Raw genomic sequence first — 20,213 nt, forward strand, 5'->3', positions numbered from 1 at the left:
TTTCATAAGACCCATCTGTGGTCGTTTTGTGGGCAAGGGGCAGGGTCATCCACTCGTGCATTTTACCAGTAAGTCTATGGTCTAATGAGTCTTCTCAAATACATCCTGTGGATAGGCCAAGTACCCCCAGTGGTCCTAGTACCCTTGGTTGGGAACCACTGTCCTAAAACAATGATAAAAATAAATTGGTACAGGTCAAGGTCTGAGAGTACCTCACTTTGAAACATCTTCATTCGGAGTGTTTTCCATTTCGTGCCTACTGAACATGACCCTGTTTTGTGACCTTTATTGTTGTTTTCTGGGAACCCTTTGATGTCCCTTATATACCCTTGAGTATAATATTTCCACCAGCATAATAGTTTTATAATGAAGCCATAATCCCTGGGCTGTTAGTGTACACACGCAGAGCCATTTCCCTATGGACAAATAGCACCCCACAAGAGAGAACACACTACGTACACACACTCTCCAAGTTGTTGGCGCTGGAAGATTGTTTGCATGAGCACAAACAATAAAATCCCTGATCCCATGAGGTGCGTAGTACACCCTATCTCCAGGTTGACTCTTCAGAGGGGAGCAAAGTTGCACACAGACGCTCTCTAGTCTGTAGCGTATCGTTTGACCCATGGCGAACTTCACTACTATGGACGACAACTGCTGCGCCTTCGACTCTCCCATTCTGGACCTGGTCCTGCCTCCTATCCTGGTGCTGGAGTTCATATTCGGGCTGATGGGGAACATTGTGGCTCTGTGGATGTTTATCTTCCACATGGACACCTGGAAGCCCAACTCTGTCTACCTCGCACACCTTGCCGTGGCTGACTCCATCGTCCTGTTCTGTCTGCCCTTCAGAGCCGACTACTACAGACGTGGCAAACACTGGATCCATGGTGATGTCCTGTGCCGGCTTATGCTGTTCCTGTTGGCGGCCAACCGTGCCGCTGGCATCTTCTTCCTTACTGCGGTGGCCGTAGACCGTTACTTCAAGATCGTTCACCCTATGAACAAGATCAACAGGATGGGCCTGAACTATGCTCTGTGGGTGTCTCTGGGCCTGTGGGGCCTGATCATCGCTGCAACCGGGTACCTGCTGGCCAATGAACACTTCTTCTACCGCAACAACCGGACTCAGTGCGAGAGCTTCAACATCTGCATGGGCTTCAGCCCGCTGTCTACGTGGCACAACACCTTCTATGTAATCCAGTTCTTCCTGCCAACCACCATCGTCACCTTCTGCACTGTCTGCATAACCTGGCAGCTGAAGAGCAAGACGCTTGACACCAGAGGGAAGATCAAGCGGGCGGTGCAGTTCGTCATGGCCGTGGCACTCATCTTCATCATTTGCTTCTTCCCCAGTACGGTGTCTCGGATCGCTGTGTGGATCCTCAAGGCCTGGTACAACGAATGCCGGTATTTCCAAGAGGCCAATCTGGCATTCTACACCTCTGTGTGTTTCACCTACTTCAACAGCGTGCTGAACCCCATCGTATACTACTTTTCCAGCCCGGCCTTCAACGGGACCTTCCTAAAGCTGTTCAACAGACTGCTAGGGAGGAAAGAGGAGGAGGAACAGTCAGCCTCGCCTGTGAATGGGACCGGGATCTGCAGTCCGAACACAGTATCAGGGAAGATCTGAAGTGGTAGTTAGTTACTTCTAACCACTGATCCAGGATCTGGGCCTGGGCATGTACTCGCAAAGTGTCTCAGAGTAAGTCTTATTCATTGTGGTCTAAAATACAAAACTGATCTTAGATCAGCACTCATACATTGAGACCCTTTGTGAATATGGACCCAGAAGTATCTGACTCTGTGTGGTTATTTCTACTCCTAGTGCAGGGTTCCTCAACTGGTGGCCCACAGGTGAATTTATTTGTCCCCCCAAGTTTTCTGAGCAAAACAAATCTATATAGATATTTTATTTTTTGGAGTTATTGTTGTTGGACATAAAATATTGTAAAAACACCAGCAAAAATAAATCAAGTGATTTTAATTATGGATATCTGTTCCAAAGAATTCCCACACATTAAAGACAAATACAATATATGTGGGATCATATATAAATGTAAGTAAGGTTTGAAATGATTGTTTTATTTATAATTATGTTCTGGCCCCCTGACCATGCTCAAGAATAAATCTGCCTGCGGCTCAATCTAATTGATGTTCCTGTTCTAGTGGAATATTGTTATCTGTCAGTGACCACGTTTACATGTGCACAGTATTCCAGACAGTAGTTCATATCCTGATTAAGATCTTATTCGGGACAAGCTGTTTACATGCACCTTTGATATCCCAGTCAGGGATATCCGTTTAAACATGAATAAACATAATATTCCTAATTTAAGTATATGGGTTAAATGGAATAGTATCTGAAATATGGACACTGACTGTAAGCCTGTAACCTCTCACATGCAGAGTAGTATAATATTAACTCCTGCAGAAATATGCATATCTTGCAGTGAAATTAGAACTCAAATGTACATTTTGTCTAGGGAACAGAAGTGGAGAAATATGATTTATTTATTTCAGCATCTCTTGAGAAAATGTTAATGTGCTTGTAATGTGTTATCTTTGACACTGTTATGCAAGCAGATGGTATTTCAACAAAATAAAATATGCAGCCAAGACGAACTGAAGTCTTATCAGAAACATATTTTGTAGTTTTTCTCAGTTTATCATTTCCTTAAAAACGGTCAAACTGATGACATTTGGACATTTTGCATAGGACCAATCTTACCACTTTTTAGGAGTTTTCTCCCCAGTCCCTAAACGAAACAGACAACTTTACCGGTGTTAACTAGATTACTAATGCATTCATTCTATCGATGTGAGACATTATTCTGGTGACCACTCCTTTATTTAGTCTTCTGGGGCAAAAGGTTATGACAGAAGAGAAGCTGCATGTATCAAACTGTTGACAATGTCCTACCAAATGTCGGAAATTATAATATGGCTTACCAAATGTTGAAAATTATAAGCAGAAACGTCTTAAAATTAGGTGTGAAAGTAGCCAGTAGTAAATGATAGTAAATTAATTATAGGCAAAATTATTACGTAATTATCGTGGCTCGAACTGCGCAGGTAGTCTACATTTTAAAGTGATTTGTTTGACAATCAGATGAAAACATCATCACACAACGCGAATGCGAAACTGAGCCTGCGAAGGCGGCAAAAACAACAGTAAACGGGATCAAATGTTTGCGTGTCACAGTATCCCATCTTCGATCAGCATATCCCAGGCATGCATCAACTCAAAAACAGAATGCTTGAGTATCCCAAATAATAAAGGGATATTGGTGTGCATGTAAACATGGTCAGTGACGAATATCGAACCAGACGTGAAGGCTAAGGAGGTGGATAGGCGTCTGCAGAGAAGAATGCCTATTTTAATATGAAAGATAATCATTTTTGTTGCTGTATATTGGTTGCTGTATATAGCCAACAACCAAATGTTATGTTGATGTTCGATAGCTGAGAGTACAAATAAATAGGTTTGAACAATTAACAATTTGCATGCTGTATAACACGGCAATCATTCATGTAGTATTTCATATTTACAATAGTTTGTCTTTGATTCGTTTTTTTATATGCTTATGATTAAAGTAAATTATTTGTGAATGAATTGTGATTTCCACAAAATATTTCCAGAGGGATTATTTACAATGGAAGGCTTACTTGTCGAATACAATGACTTTCCAAGTGATACAAATGTGTTTTGTGAGGTTGTCTAGGGTTTTATAAGTGCTCAGCAATGCATGAATAAGTGTTGTAAAAAAGATCACAGATAATGTGGAATATTTAAGTGTTTGCATAAAAGCACATTTCATTGCTTGTTGTTTTATAATAATTACAACATGGTTGTAGCGATCACTCTACATTTAACACACCCTTTGATTATATTTGGGCCATGTTTATTATGCCTGTGGAAATAACACAGTGGATGGATGGAGTGAGAAAGTTCAGACTGTCAAACGAGAGAGGATGCTTCGACTGACGTCAGTCGGGGGAAGGGCTGGCTGCTCAAGAAAACTAGCGGCGCAGGGTTTGGGTATTCTCGGGCTTACTGCAGCGTCAACCTGGTTATCTTAATCGTTTCGATCAAAACAAACAGTGATTTATCGACAGCGCTTCAGGTAAGCAATAGATGTTTTTACATAACACGCATATCCCCATTGTTTTTATTTTTATGCAATGGAAAGCTGCCTAGCTAGCCACCGAAATTCCGACAGGGAGGGAAAGAAGGGAAGGCATCGGGAATTAATTCCACTGGTCCAAAGCAGAAGTGCTTAGCGGGTTAGCTAGCTAGTTATCTCCGCAAGTGATTATTCTCCCATACAATACATAAGTGGATGAGAGCAAATAACATTCCTTCAATTTACCAAAATTGTTCAATAATGTTGCAGCTCGCGCTAGGTGTGTCAGCTAGCCAAGCAGGCGTCAGTCACATTCAGACCAGGATATGCCATAATTCCTCCTCTGTTCTATCCAGCTGGTGGCTAGCAGTAAATACCCAGCGAACATAAACTATTAAAAGTAACCTATCTAATATCTATCAATATCATCACTCAAGAGCCATATAGCTAGATTACTTATAGCCATTATGGAAAGTTGCAGTGAGTGTGGGTGTAGACTGGGATGAGGAGAGATGCACCTGCTTGGAGCGACTGAACTCATAGTAAATTGAGGTCAGCAAAGGCAAGTTGTATCCATCCTTAGTAAAGCTGTCCTTTAAAGGACTGTCCAAAACTGATGCTTTGGTCAGCTAGCTAGATATTTGACTAGCAATAGCAAGCCATTCCTCAATCATTACTTGGACCACTGTCTATCTATTTGACTTAGACACACCTATGCTATGGTAAGATCTGTCACGTTCTGACCTTAGTTATTTTATTTATGTCTTTGTTTTAGTATGGTCAGGGCGTGAGTTGGGTGGGTTGTCTATGTTCGTTTTTCTATGTTGTGTTTTGAGTTTGGCCTGGTATGGTTCTCAATCAGAGGCAGGTGTCTTTAGTTGTCTCTGATTGAGAATCATACTTAGGTAGTCTTTTTCCACCTGTGGTTTGTGGGTGTTCATTTTCCTGTTTAGTGTTTTTTTGTCATTCACCTTATGGGACTGTTCGTTGGTCGTTTATTGTTTTGTTCAAGTGTTCTATTACTTAATTAAAAGATGTGAACACTTACCAAGCTGCGCATTGGTCCTCCGATCCTTCTTACTAATCCTCCTCATCAGAAGAGGAGGACAAGAATAGTTACAAGATCATCATTTTAGATTTGAGTCATTTAGCAGACGCTCTTATCCAGAGCGACTTACAGTAGTGAGTGCCTACATTTTCTTACTTTTTCTTATCATCAGCAGATAAGCTTAAAAGTAACAGTTAACTTGGCGTTGTTTCAATATTCATGTGTTATAATACGTGTATTACGATCTGGAGAGTGGTTATACAGAGTTAATAGCAGCCAGAGACAATAACAGCTCTATTTGACAGCATCATACTGGAATTGTTTTGTTCTAACACTGAGGGGGAGGAGCGTCCCTGTCTACATCACCATGCAGGGAGAACCGTGCAATTGCAGCCTGCAATTCCGGACGTTCCTACATTCCAGCATCTACACAAACCCCTCTTTATACTTCTATTGGTCGATTTTTAAGCTAGGACGGGAGAACTCCAGTATATTAGGTGGCGTCAATGCACAATAACGTTGGATGCCAGCCGCAGATAAACCCCACACAGGGCGGGGGCGACAACGGTAGCTAGCTAGCCATACAGCGGTAGACAGTGTCCTTCGTCCCTGCCTGTCGGGCACTGTTTTTCCGCAGTTCTATTAACCTCTTGGAACTAGGGGGCACTATTTTCATTTTTGGAAAAATAACGTCCCCAAAGTAAACGGGCTATTTTGTCAGGACAAGATGCTAGAATATGCATATAATTGACAGCTTAGGATAGAAAACACTATAAAGTTTCCAAAACTGTAAAAATATTGTCTGTGAGTATAACAGAACTGATATTGCAGGCGAAAGCCTGAGAAAAATCCAATCGGGAAGGGACTCTTATTTAGAAAGCTCTGCGTTCCTATGCGTCCCTATTCGAATCAAATCAAATGTATTTGGTTCATACACATGGTTAGCAGATGTTAATGCGAGTGTAGCGAAATGCTTGTGCTTCTAGTTCCGACAATGCAGTAATAACCAACGAGTAATCTAACCTAACAATTCCAAAACTACTACCTTATACACACAAGTGTGTTTAGTGGAGTTTGGAGTGTGACTGTTTGAGGTTGTGGACAGGTGTCTTTTATACTGATAACAAGTTCAAACAGGTGCCATTAATACAGGTAACGAGTGGAGGACAGAGGAGCCTCTTAAAGAAGAAGTTACAGGTCTGTGAGAGCCAGAAATCTTGCTTGTTTGTAGGTGACCAAATACTTATTTTCCACCATAATTTGCAAATAAATTCATTAAAAATCCTACAATGTGATTTTCTGATTTTTTTTCAAATTTTGTCTGTCATAATTGAAGTGTACCTATGATGAAAATTACAGGCCTCTCTCATCTTAAGTGGGAGAACTTGCACAATTGGTGGCTGACTAAATACTTTTTTGCCCCACTGTATATCCACAGTAAAACGAGTCCTATATCGACATAACCTGAAATGCCGCTCAGCAAGGAAGAAGCCACTGCTCCAAAACCTCCATAAAAAAAGCCAGACTAAGGTTTGCAACTGCACATGGGGACAAAGATCATACTTTTTGGAGAAATGTCCTCTGGTCTGATGAAACAGAATAGAACTGTTTGGCCATAATGACCATTGTTATGTTTGGAGGAAAAAGGGGGAGGCTTTTAAGCCGAAGAACACCATCCCAACCGCGAAGCACGGGGGTGGCAGCATCATGTTGTGGGGGTGCTTTGTCAGGAATTGTGAAAAACTGAGTTTAAATGTATTTGGCTAAGGTGTTGTTAGATGAATTTAGTTCTTATGTGTTCATTAACCAATTCAATTTAAAACACTGTCCGTTTCTAAGAAGATTCTTATTTGCATAAAATAGACAGAGACCAGTCAACCAAAATTAGCCAATAGCGTTTATTCTCCAGAGCGCTGGTCATAATACCATGTACATTGGTTTATATACCTCACATTTCGTCATTGTTACGGTTTTCTTCGGGTGAAGGAGAGTCGGACCAAAATGCAGCGTGGTATTCTTGATACATATTTAATGAAGACAAAAAAACGAACAATACAAAAACAACAAACGTAACGTGAAAACCTATACAGTCTATCTGGTGACAACAAACATAGAGACAGGAACAATCACCCACGAAACACTCAAAGAATATGGCTGCCTAAATATGGTTCCCAATCAGAGACAACGATAAACACCTGCCTCTGATTGAGAACCACTCCAGACAGCCATAGACTTTGCTAGAGAACCCCACTAAACCACAATCCCAATACCTGCGAAAACCCCAAGACAAAACACACCACATAAATAAACCCATGTCACACCCTGGCCTGACCAAAATAATAAAGAAAACACAAAATATTAAGACCAGGGCGTGACAGTCATAGCATCTTTAATGTCCCTCCTTCTCTCCGACAAGGACAAAGCTGCTTCTAAAGTCCATTCCAACCCACTAACGCACATACATTACACACTATATCTGGATTATCTCCTGAAGTCTCACCACAGTTTATTACCACTTAGCTGACAGTCCCAGTCCCCCCAGATACAGAAAACCTGGAGGGGCTCTCGCTGTCTTATTTTATCTCCACAGAGTTATAGCTGGGTAGGTTCAAACATAGACAAGGAGTCTCTTTGATTTCTTCCAGTACACACATACATTCCTTCTTCCACATTGGTTACCATTTTTAATTAACCCCTGTCCATGCTACATAACCTCTTTCTTATGAACTAACATTATTAATCAGATATAGTGAAACAGGGTAGAATTCAATTAGTTATAGTTAAATGTATACACTGTTGAGTCATTACTCATAAAATTCATAACAGGTGTATGTAAATGCAAGCCATTGGCCTAATTGAAGCAATGATAGACCTGACTGTGGTTAAACTAGTGTTGAGCTGCGTCCAAGATTCAGACAGTTCCTACAGTGTCTTTCCCCCCATAGGGAAGACAGAGAACAAGTGACCAATGTTTCCCAGGTAAACCCTGACTGGATGAGAGATGGGACTGGAGCATCTCTCTGAGCCTCCTTAGATATAGGATGTCTACTCTGCTTTGTTTAAGGCCGTTTAGTCATGTCATTCTGGACAGATATCTTAGTCACTAGTCAGGTCTGTCCAGTAACAAGCACCATTCCAGAAGTACAATGTAGTTATAATGATGCTTTTTCCTGATTGTGTGTGTGTACCTTGTAAGTGGGGTCGGCAGGTAGCCTAGTGGTTAGAGCGTTGGACTAGTAACCGAAAGGTTGCAAGATCAAATTCCCGAGCTGACAAGGTAAATATCTGTTGTTCTGCCCCTGAACAAGGCAGTTAACCCACTGTTCCTAGGCCATCATTGAAAATAAGAATTTGTTCTTAACCTCTCTGCGCACCGAACCCGTTAGCGGGATTAAATTCGACAACATACGGTGATCGCTACATAAATAGTCATATTAAACATTCATGAAAATACAAGTGTCTCACATGTTTCGAAAGCCTTGAATCTTGCTAATCCAACTACGTTGTCAGATTTAAAAAAGGATTTACTGCGAAATAATACGATGCGATTATCTGAGGATAGAGCCCCATAAAAAACAACTATTTCAACCAGCACAGGCGTAACAAAATCACAAACTGCAATAAAATAAATTGTTTACCTTTGACGATCTTCCTCTGTTTGCAATCCCAATGCTCATTGTTACACAATGAATGGTCTTTTGTTTGATAAAATCCATTTTTATAGCCTAACACAAAACCGCTTGTGTCGTGAATTCCGTCTCATTCCATTTTCCAGTCATGTTTGGTTTCATTGATTCATTTGGTTTCATACTTATTTTCCACCATAATTTGCAAATAAATTCATTAAAAATCCTACAAAATGTGATTTTCTGGATTTTTTTTCTCATTTTGTCTATCATAGTTGAAGTGTACCTATGATGAAAATTACAGGCCTCTCTCATCTTTTTAAGTGGGAGAACTTGCACAATTGGTGGCTGACTAAATACTTTTTTGCCCCACTGTATTTTTTTTCTACTTTTTTTCTCCATTTTTGTGGGGGTTGTGTTAGAATACCATTTTGGTATTTTGTATATAGTCATTCCATTCAAAATGTATAACTTCAATTTGGCCACTTGGGTACATTTGGGCTACTTGTGAGGGACACCTGGGTGACTTCATGATAAATGTCATGTAGCACACTCATTTTGGAAGTTATCATTCTGAAACTTTGCACAAGTACTGTTGCCCTCTTATATTTTTCACTGAAATTGTCCCCCATCCCATCATCCTATGTTTGTTTTGTCTTTTTCATTTTAAAGATGATGATACAACAATAAAAATGAAAAAATGTATGTTTTTTTCATTGTATTATCTAAACCAGATCTATTGTGTTATATTCTCCTACATTCAATTCACATTTACACAAACTTCAGAGTGTTTTCTTTCAAATGAAATCAAGAATATGTACATCCTTGGTTCTGAGCCTGAGCTACAGGCAGTTAGATTTGGGTATGCCTTCAGGCAGAAATTGAAAAAAGTAGGGAGTAAGTAGGGGGTAAGAGGTTAACTGACTTGCCTGGTTAAATAAAGGTTCAATTAAAAAAGTGAAATGCTGCTGGTTCGGTTTAAAATGTATTGACTTCCTGTCCATTGTGTTTGACCTTAAACTGAGCTGTTGCTTTGTGGGTCTCTCCTTTTCTGTCCCCTTCTCCTTCTCTCTTCATCTCTTCCCCCCCTCTCTTTCTCCCTCTCTCCCTCTCAGTCTTTTTGTCTGTCTGTTTCTCTCTGCTCTCTCTCTAGTCCCCTACTAATTCCTGATGTATAAACATTGTAATTACATCATCATACTACCACAGAAACTGTCACTGTGCATATTATCATTATTCAATAATGAGCTTCATAATGAATTGCATGTTATTTTTGTGAAAACAAAATCCAAATTAAATCTATGTAGACCTGTCCTGTGTCTTGTGTCTCCCAGGCCTGGGCCTCAAGGTGGGGCAGAGTGAGGTGGGTGGTGGGGAAGGAAGGCCTAGCCCCCCATCCCCGCTCCAGTATCCCCTAGCCTAAGCCCCTCCAGGACTGAGAAGGGACCATGAGCACAGGCAAGCCCAGCGGAATCAAGCCCCCCAGTAAGATAAGCAGGCCAACTGGGTTACCAACACGCACCTCCCCTTCCTCTGGTAAGAATCAGCTGCAGGGCTCATCATGTATGTGCTGCTGCTGATGATGATTATTGTTTTTCCAGCTGCTTCCAAGCCTGTACCCCCTGAGAAGTCTCCCACCCAGGATGGAGCAGTGGACTACCGGGTGGGGGAGAAGGTGTGGGTCAACGGCAACAAGCCAGGATATGTCCACTTCCTGGGGGATACACAGTTTGCCCCGGGCCAGTGGGTCGGCATCGTCCTGGATGAGGCTATCGGGAAGAACGACGGGTCGGTGGCAGGTGTCCAGTATTTCCAGTGTGAGGACGGCAGAGGGATATTCACACGGCCCTCCAAGCTGACCAAGACAGCTATTCCGGAGAGGGAGGCCAATGGTGGGCAGCCTAACCCTGGCGAGACAGGGGCCAAGTCCCCTAGCTCTGCTGCTGCTGGCGCTGCTACTACCACTGGTAACAGCTCCAAGACACCGCTGAGTAGAACCATGGCCGGCAATGGGTCAATGTCCAACCTCTCTGAGACCGACTCAGCCAGGAAGACCAGAAGAGAACTAAGACTGGGAGACCGCGTGCTGGTAAGTGTGTGTCTGTCTCATGTTTGTGTTTCTGGCTCACAGATGTGTTAACTCACAGCTCTTTCTCCTTCTCTACCCACCTCTCTTTCTCTCTCCCACCTCTATTTCTCTCTCAAGGTGGGGGGTACTAAGGCAGGGGTGGTGAGGTTCATGGGAGAGACAGAGTTTGCCAAGGCGGAGTGGTGTGGAGTGGAGCTGGACGAACCTCTTGGGAAGAATGATGGAGCTGTGGCTGGAACCAGGTTAGATATATTATGACACACGTATAGACAGAGAGCCTTAAAATAATGATACTGAATAAAAACCTGTCCTCCTCTTATGATTCAGGTGTAATGCAAGTAAAAAACAAATTAATCAAATCACATTTTATTTGTCACACTTTACAGTGAAATACTTACTCACGAGCCCTTTCTCAACAATGCAGAGTTAAAAAGTAAGAAGATTAGCAAAAAATATAATAGAAAATAGTACCACAATAAATAATAATAACGAGGCTATATAGAACGAGTACCGGTACTGAGTCAATGTGCTGGGGGTACGATGTAGTTAAGGTCATTGAGGTAATATGTACATGTAGGTAGTAGGGGTAACAGTGACTAAGCAATCAGGATAGATAATAAACAGAGTAGCAGCAGCCAATGTGAAGAGTGTGAAAGTGTGTCTATGTGTGAGTGTCTGTGTGTTTGTCGTCAATATGCATGAGTGTCTGTGTTTTTTGTGTATGAGAGTATGTAGTGTGTGTGTGTGATGTGAATGTGTGTGTTGGAGTGTCAGTGTAGAATGTGTGAGTGTGTGGGTAGAGTCCGGTGAGTGTATAGAGCCAATGCAAATAGTCCGGGTGGCCACTGTTCATCAGTCTTATGGCTTTGGGGTAGAAGCTGTTCAGAAGCCTTTTGGTGCAAGACTTGGTGCACTGGTACCGCTTGCCGTGCGGTAGCAGATATAACAGTCTGTGACTTGGGGGGCTGAAATCTTTGAAAATGTTTGGGGCCTTCCTCTGACACCGCCTGGTATAGGGGTCCTGGATGGCAGGGAGCTTGGCCCCAGTGATGTACTGGGCCGTATGCACTACATTCTGTAACGCCATGCGGTCGGGTGCCAAGCAGTTGCCATACCAAGCGGTGATGCAGCCAGTCAATATGTTCTCAATGGTGCAGCTGTAGAACGTTTGGAGGATCTGAGGACCCATGCCAAATATTTTCAACCCCATGAGGGGGAAGAGGCGTTTTCATGCCCTCTTCACGACTGTGTTGGTGTGTGTGTGGACCGTGATAGGACCTTATTGATGTGGACACCGAGGAACGTGAAGCTCTTGATCCGCGCCACTACAGCCACGTCAATGTTAATGGGGGGGAGCTCAGCCCTCCGTTTCCTGTAGTCCACTATCAGCTCCCTTGTCTTGCTGACGTTGAAGGAGAGGTTGTTGTCCTGCCACCACACTGCCAGGTCTCTGACGTCCTCCCTGTAGGCTGTGTTACTGTCGTCGGTGATCAGGCCTACCACTGTCGCGTCGTTGGCAAAGTTAACAATGGTGTTGGAGTTGTGCGCGGCCACGCGGTCGTGGGTGAACAGGTAGTACAGGAAGGTACTAAGCACACACCCATGAGGGGCCCCTGTGTTGAGGGTCAGCGTGGCAGATGTGTTGTTACCTATCCTCACCACCTGGGGGTGGCCCGTCAGGAAGTCCAGGATCCAGTTGCAGAGGGAGGGGTTTAGTCCCAGGGTCCTTAGCTTAGTGGTGAGCTTGGAGGGCACTATGCTGTTCAACGCTGAGCTGCTTTATTTTATAAGACATGGCAAACTTTTCTTTCTTTTGTTGAAACCGAACCGGTGTCAGGTTGATTATGTACCTGAGTTTAGATTTGTACTAGTGTGTATATACTCATGACGGGAACCTCATTAAGAGGATACAAAGAAAATAAAATCCTTGAGGAACATTGGGAAGGGAGGGTGGGAATGATACGGACACATGGTGTAAAAAATAAAAAGATCACTATCTGGTATGTTAGGTAATAAGGCTCAGCCATAAGTGACAATCCTGTTTGTTTTGTATCTTTCCTTTCTTGTATGCAAGGCCATTTTGGAACACAAATCAGTATCTAATTATTTATGTGGATATTGTACAGCTTATGTATTTTAATGCATTTTTTTGAAGCAACTCTTTTGCATACTTATAAATGATTGTATGACCTTGTGGTCAAATAAAATATATATTGAGAAAAAAAACAGATATAGTACCTTTTAAAAAACAGAATCCCCAAAATATATATTTTTCCCTCATGGACAAGCATGTAGACAAGTGCATATGTTGTGAATTAAAACATAGAAAATACAGTGCCTTGCGAAAGTATTCGGCCCCCTTGAACTTTGCGACCTTTTGCCACATTTCAGGCTTCAAACATAAAGATTTAAAACTGTATTTTTTTGTGAAGAATCAACAACAAGTGGGACACAATCATGAAGTGGAACGACATTTATTGGATATTTCAAACTTTTTTAACAAATCAAAAACTGAAAAATTGGGCGTGCAAAATTATTCAGCCCCCTTAAGTTAATACTTTGTAGCGCCACCTTTTGCTGCGATTACAGCTGTAAGTCGCTTGGGGAATGTCTCTATCAGTTTTGCACATCGAGAGACTGAATTTTTTTCCCATTCCTCCTTGCAAAACAGCTCGAGCACAGTGAGGTTGGATGGAGAGCATTTGTGAACAGCAGTTTTCTGTTCTTTCCACAGATTCTCGATTGGATTCAGGTCTGGACTTTGACTTGGCCATTCTAACACCTGGATATGTTAATTTTTTAACCATTCCATTGTAGATTTTGCTTTATGTTTTGGATCATTGTCTTGTTGGAAGACAAATCTCCGTCCAAGTCTCAGGTCTTTTGCAGACTCCATCAGGTTTTCTTCCAGAATGGTCCTGTATTTGGCTCCATCCATCTTCCCATCAATTTTAACCATCTTCCCTGTCCCTGCTGAAGAAAAGCAGGCCCAAACCATGATGCTGCCACCACCATGTTTGACAGTGGGGATGGTGTGTTCAGCTGTGTTGCTTTTACGCCAAACATAACGTTTTGCATTGTTGCCAAAAAGTTCAATTTTGGTTTCATCTGACCAGAGCACCTTCTTCCACATGTTTGGTGTGTCTCCCAGGTGGCTTGTGGCAAACTTTAAACAAGACTTTTTATGGATATCTTTAAGAAATGGCTTTCTTCTTGCCACTCTTCCATAAAGGCCAGATTTGTGCAATATACGACTGATTGTTGTCCTATGGACAGAGTCTCCCACCTCAGCTGTAGATCTCTGCAGTTCATCCAGAGTGATCTTGGCTGCATCTCTGATCAGTCTTCTCCTTGTATGAGCTGAAAGTTTAGAGGGACGGCCAGGTCTTGGTAGATTTGCAGTGGTCTGATACTCCTTCCATTTCAATATTATCGCTTGCACAGTGCTCCTTGGGATGTTTAAAGCTTGGGAAATCTTTTTGTATCCAAATCCGGCTTTAAACTTCTTCACAACAGTATCTCGGACCTGCCTGGTGTGTTCCTTGTTCTTCATGATGCTCTCTGCGCTTTTAACGGACCTCTGAGACTATCACAGTGCAGGTGCATTTATACGGAGACTTGATTACACACAGGTGGATTGTATTTATCATCATTAGTCATTTAGGTCAACATTGGATCATTCAGAGATCCTCACTGAACTTCTGGAGAGAGTTTGCTGCACTGAAAGTAAAGGGGCTGAATAATTTTGCACGCCCAATTCTTCAGTTTTTGATTTGTTAAAAAAGTTTGAAATATCCAATAAATGTCGTTCCACTTCATGATTGTGTCCCACTTGTTGTTGATTCTTCACAAAAAAATACAGTGTTATATCTTTATGTTTGAAGCCTGAAATGTGGCAAAAGGTCGCAAAGTTCAAGGGGGCCGAATACTTTCGCAAGGCATTGTAAGTTATTATTTCTGTATGGGTCAAGGTTGATTAAAGCTTTGTCCCCACCACACTGAAGACAGACAAAGTTGAACATCTTGTGCAGCATTAAAAGGAAGTGGGTCTCTGGGGTTACTGTGCTGTAGTTTACTCCCTATGCTATGCTTGCTTAGAAACTCTAATGAACTTTGATTCGGTGTGCAAAATGTTAGGCATCTCTTTCAGATAAACATGTCTTGTCTTTTGTGAATTAACTAGCTTAGACTCTTCTAATACATTTCTTCATTAGTAATCCTCCTGAAGAAATGTATTATCCCTTCTCTCCTAGCATCATTACATACAGTAGATATGTCCTACAGTTAGGATTGTAACAGTATTCAAGATTCAGTCCCCCCTCACTTTCCTGTGTGTAATGGTTTCCGTGGGTGTCACCCCATTCACATGGCCATTCAATGAAGCAACAGAGCCATTCTGATGATGAAACAAAGTGTTTCTTGTAAGTTTGAATGTAGAAGTTTGAGAAAAGGGCAATAAGTGTGACGACATAGAATATCTGGAAATACAGCCACCCTCTGGGGAAATCACATGGCCACATATTGTCTGGGACATGGTCAAAAAGAACTGAATCAGCTGTACTTGTGTGATGTATTTCTTCCACCATAGATAGATAGGGCCGCAAGGCCGGAACAGCAGAGAGCCCATAGTAAGAGTACATCAGGACATGGATGAAGCTGTTCAGGGAGGCACCAAAGTAGGAGTGACCACAGGGCACCCAGTTCATGACGAACCACCAGATGTTGAGCATGCTAGCATGGTGGTAGATGTGCAGAAAAGTGATCTGATGGTTGTTCTTCCGTAGGATGTAGAAGAAGGTATCCATAAACTCTATGAGCTTGGAGAAGTAGTACCACCACAGCACATTTATGATCTTGGTATCGGTTTCTCCTGCACTGTGTGTGTCTTGGCAAAATAAGTTATAATCCCCGTGCCACACAGCAGACACCATCTCATAGAACATATAGAAGGACAAGATCGTGAGGCCCAGATTGTAGACCAAGAGGAGACCCCGGCAAGACACCGGCTGTCTGTGTCTCATGTACTTGGGCCCCATCCATACGATCAGCAGGTACATGACTGTTAGTGCAAAGGTTGGAGGGTAGTTGTCCAGAAGCAGCCATCCCTGTACCCGCTCATCTCTGGGACCCATCCATGAGTCTATGTACATGTTTAGTTTATAATTAAAAGTCTCAATTTCTGACCCCTGGAAGATGCGTAGCCTTGGCTGACGGGTCCCTAAGCACCCACAGCATTCTTAAGTAGGTGTTCCTTTTGTCCAGGTGGGAAAGGGCAGTGTGGTGTGCAGAACAGATTGCGTCATCTGTGGATCTATTGGGGCAGTATGAGAATTGCAGTCAGTGTTCATTGTTTTAGATATGCAACATTTGTTTGGCTCTTGTTGCCTTTGAATTGAATAAATAGCATAAAATAACTTTGAAACACTCCTTTTTGAGTGGGGACCCTCTACACTGAATCAGTGTTGTTGACATCCTCTGTTTTTCCTATCCGTTGTCTCTAGGTATTTCCAGTGCCTGCCGCGATACGGTCTGTTTGCTCCAGTCCATAAGGTGACTCGTATCGGCTTCCCCAGCACCCTGGCTAAAGCCAAGGCTTCCTCTCGGAGACGCTCCACCATGAAGAGGAGTCCCAGTGCCTCCTCCATGAGCTCCCTGAGCTCTGTCACCTCCTCTGTTAGTGGGAAACCCAGCCGGGCTGGCCTGGTGAGACAAACACAAGCGCACACGAGCAAGTCTGTTTTTTTTCTTTCCTGTGCTCTCTGAATGTGTCCGTCTCTCTATTCCCCCCAAGTTGACAGAGACCTCGTCACGGTATGCTCGTAAGATCTCTGGCACCACAGCGCTACAGGAAGCACTGAAGGAGAAGCAGCAGCACATCGAGCAGCTATTGGCCGAGAGGGACATGGAACGCGGGGAGGTCGCCAAAGCAACCAGCCATGCTGGAGAGGTGCAGCAGGAACTGTCTCTGCTCAGGAAGGTTCAGGAGCAGGTGAGGGGAGAAAACACACATACACTCAGAGAGAGAAAAATACAATACACACCTGGACTATTCGTCTCCCACACAGGCGTTACGTTGTTGACCATAGAAAACCTTACTTACGATACACTGTCCACTTTTCAATGTCTTGACACTGTACTGTGCTATCAAAATGCATTAATTGTGCGTGTGTGTGTGTGTGTGTGTGTGTGTGTGTGTGTGTGTGTGTGTGTGTGTGTGTGTGTGTGTGTGTGTGTGTGTGTGTGTGTGTGTGTGTGTGTGTGTGTGTGTGTGTGTGTGTGTGTGTGTGTTAGAATGCTATGGAGATGGAAGATAAGCTGGACCAGCTGCGTAAACTGGTGGAGACAGCAGACAGAGACAAGGTGGAGCTGCTCAGCCAACTGGAGGAGGAGAAGAGGTGTGTGTCTTGCATGGTAGGGGCTGGAGCCTGGGATGTTGGAGGAGAGGAGAAGAGGTGTGTGTCTTGTATGGTAGGGGCTGGAGCCTGGGATGTTGGAGGAGAGGAGAAGAGATCTGTGTCTTGTATGGTAGGGGCTGGAGCCTGGGATGTTGGAGGAGAGGCGGATAGGATGACTCTTTCTATCTGTCTGACAGGAAAGTAGAAGACCTGCAGTTCACTGTGGAAGAGGCTTGCATCACTAAAGGTGACCTAGAGGTAAACAAATGATTCAGTACTGTCTACTCTGACACACACACACACACACACACACACAGTCTGATTACATTTTTTAGCTAAGCTAACAGAACCCAGAAAATGTTATTTGACATAGTGAAAACCACATAGAGCTGATGTTGTTACACAGTTGTTACACCTTTCTCATTTCAACCCCTCATGAAACACTGACACATCATTCTGTCTTATCACATGTTTAATTTGGTCTATCTTACACGTCATACCCTCATCTGTACTATGTCACGACTCCATGTTTTGTTCTATAACACACCCTACACTCAGAGAACAAGGCTGGGTTTTAATACAGTATAGGTCACCAGTTGACCACGGCTCTCATCATCTCGGTTGGTTAGCTGAAGCTCTCTCGCTCATCTGATTGGTTACCTGAAGCTCTCTCACTCGTCCAATTGGTTAGCTGAACATCTTTTTAATAGTCTCTCCTCACTATCCCACTTCATACATCTCCTCTGGAAGTTCTGGTTCAGTAGCTCCAGCAGTTTGGGGATATCCATATTTTAACCATTATTCACTACTACCCACTTCAGTGCATATGTTGGCATGGTGATGACTTAATGGTTTTCACAGTACTCTTCTCTTGATTTTGGCTTTTGCTGCTGGACTAATAAAGAAACCAATGCTATTTTCAAGGATTTTGGTTATTAACACATTCATTAAATTAAATGATTAATCTGATCATCTATTCCCTTAATCTCTTTCATTTCCCAGGCCTCATCAATTCACTCATTCATGATTAATTTTTTTTGTTTCTTTCTTTTATTTGTTCCTCTATCAGTTCTTCCTCCACTCTTTTCTTATTCTTTCTTTGTTTATCTATCCATCGCCTCCCTGAGAGCTCTCTTTTCTCTCCTTGCCACGCCTCTTCTCTTTTCACATTCTTTCAACTCTCCCTCTCGCCTCCGCTCCCTCTCTTCCTCGCTCATGGAGAGGATGATGTCACAAAGCCTTCATCTGTCTCTCTCTCTCCCTTTGGCGCTTACAGAAGAGCAAGAAGGATAGAACGATGATGTCACTGATTGTAAGACCTTGTCAAGAAAGGGTTTGAGCACTGGGAGCCAAAGTGAACAGAACCGAATCCACAAGAGGGAGCTGTCCTGAAAATAGATCTAAGCAGATCCATAGATACACTAGACACAGTTTGGCAAAGGCAATTCATGAAAAGTTGCAAGACAAATGCTTAGAATGATAAGACTGTTGTCTTCATGTAGCTGTTGGTTCCAACATGGAGGATAGTTAGCAGAACTCTGTACATCTGGGACTCAATAAACCAAAGACCCAAACAGAGGTGGTTAGTGTGCGGCTCAGTACCATAGAGGTTCACTTTAGAGGGTTAAGAGTCCTTTTAAAAGATTTAGGCTGTTTCTCAAATGGCATCATATTCTCTATATGCCTCTATATATGGGTCTGCTCTATATGCCTCTATATATGGGTCTGCTCTATATGCTTCTATATATGGGTCTGCTCTATATGCTTCTATATATGGGTCTGCTCTATATGCCTCTATATATGGGTCTGCTCTATATGCCTCTATATATGGGTCTGCTCTATATGCTTCTATATATGGGTCTGCTCTATATGCCTCTATATATGGGTCTGCTCTATATGCCTCTATAAATGGGTCTGCTCTATATGCCTCTATATATGGGTCTGCTCATTGAGGATTTGTCCTAATATAATATTTGGAATATAACATTTGAAATAAAATAGAACCCACTGAAATAAAACCTTTGGCTCTCATATACACTTCCTACTTCCTGGTCTCTACTATGACATCATTGTTTGCTGTCCTATCCTTGTGTATGGCATGGTGCTGGCATGTGACACCGGTGTTGGTGTGTTCTCCTCTTCCTCCTCTTCTTCTCTCTGACTAACAGACGCAGACCAAACTGGAGCATGCCCATATTAAGGAGCTTGAGCAGAGCCTTCTGTTTGAAAAGACCAAAGCTGACAAACTGCAGAGGGATTTAGAGGACACTAGGGTAATGCCATCATAGACATAAGATATACAACATCATTGGGTACTACTTCTGGATATTCCTGGATCTTACATTCTAGACACAGTAGGGTTGGGGTGTATGTTGCGGATCAATGTAGTTCTCGATATAGATGCCCACAGCCATCTGGCAAATAAAAAAGGAATGTTTGCAACTCTGGTATGCTCCCATGGTGATTTAATCAGACCGTTTTGATCCGATTTGGCTTTTCGTCAGGTCATACACCACTGTGAAACACACCTACTGAAAAACCTCTAGAGGCATGTACATCCGGTCAGTTAAATACATATAGTACATTAACATCACAATAAATATTACACATTAGACATATATGGAAAAACATTAATACATTTAGTTTTTTTATCCATGTCAAGTAGATAAAAAACTGGGAGAAAAATGCGTTAATCATTTTGTATACAATATTATATAGGGAAAATAGGAGAAAGTAGCCGCTTGTGAGCAGAGCACATTTTACCGAAATTGTTTTCTATCTAGTTCTTTTTTAGACCTCTTAAAGACAGAATGTTGAAGAAATGTAATCAAAAGGACTCTTTTCTCAGGAGGAAATACTCAAATGTTTCTTCTGGATGCTCCAAACTCTCTGGAACAAAAAGCTGTTCTCATGCTGCTGCGACTT

The 20,213-nt window shown here is 42.5% G+C and overlaps 2 protein-coding genes and 1 pseudogene across 4 annotated transcripts in view; 2 read left to right on the top strand and 1 right to left on the bottom strand.

Annotated features, from left to right (window-relative positions):
- Nucleotides 1-214: 214 nt before the first annotated feature.
- LOC110537082 (hydroxycarboxylic acid receptor 2-like) lies at nt 215-2,748 on the top strand. Its single transcript, XM_021622844.2, has one exon. The coding sequence runs from the start codon at nt 626-628 to the stop codon at nt 1,634-1,636; it is 1,011 nt and encodes a 336-aa protein (XP_021478519.1). The 5' UTR covers nt 215-625; the 3' UTR covers nt 1,637-2,748.
- A 1,232-nt stretch (nt 2,749-3,980) lies between these two features.
- Nucleotides 3,981-20,213, top strand: part of clip1b (CAP-GLY domain containing linker protein 1b) — a 68,614-nt gene continuing 52,381 nt past the window's right edge. The window contains exons 1-9 of one of the 3 annotated variants that reach the window (XM_036937067.1): nt 3,982-4,130; nt 10,112-10,340; nt 10,406-10,893; nt 11,011-11,135; nt 16,395-16,596; nt 16,685-16,882; nt 17,185-17,288; nt 17,486-17,546; nt 19,457-19,561. In XM_036937067.1, coding sequence (XP_036792962.1) covers nt 10,253-10,340; nt 10,406-10,893; nt 11,011-11,135; nt 16,395-16,596; nt 16,685-16,882; nt 17,185-17,288; nt 17,486-17,546; nt 19,457-19,561 — 1,371 coding nt within the window. In that variant the 5' untranslated portion in view covers nt 3,982-4,130; nt 10,112-10,252. Of the gene's footprint in view, nt 4,131-10,111; nt 10,341-10,405; nt 10,894-11,010; nt 11,136-16,394; nt 16,597-16,684; nt 16,883-17,184; nt 17,289-17,485; nt 17,547-19,456; nt 19,562-20,213 lie in introns of all 3 variants that reach the window. The other 2 variants (XM_036937066.1, XM_036937068.1) reach the window with 2 other exon arrangements.
- LOC110537083 lies at nt 15,114-16,113 on the bottom strand (annotated as a pseudogene).

Source organism: Oncorhynchus mykiss, chromosome 12, assembly GCF_013265735.2.
Source record: "Oncorhynchus mykiss isolate Arlee chromosome 12, USDA_OmykA_1.1, whole genome shotgun sequence".
NCBI lineage: Eukaryota > Metazoa > Chordata > Actinopteri > Salmoniformes > Salmonidae > Oncorhynchus > Oncorhynchus mykiss.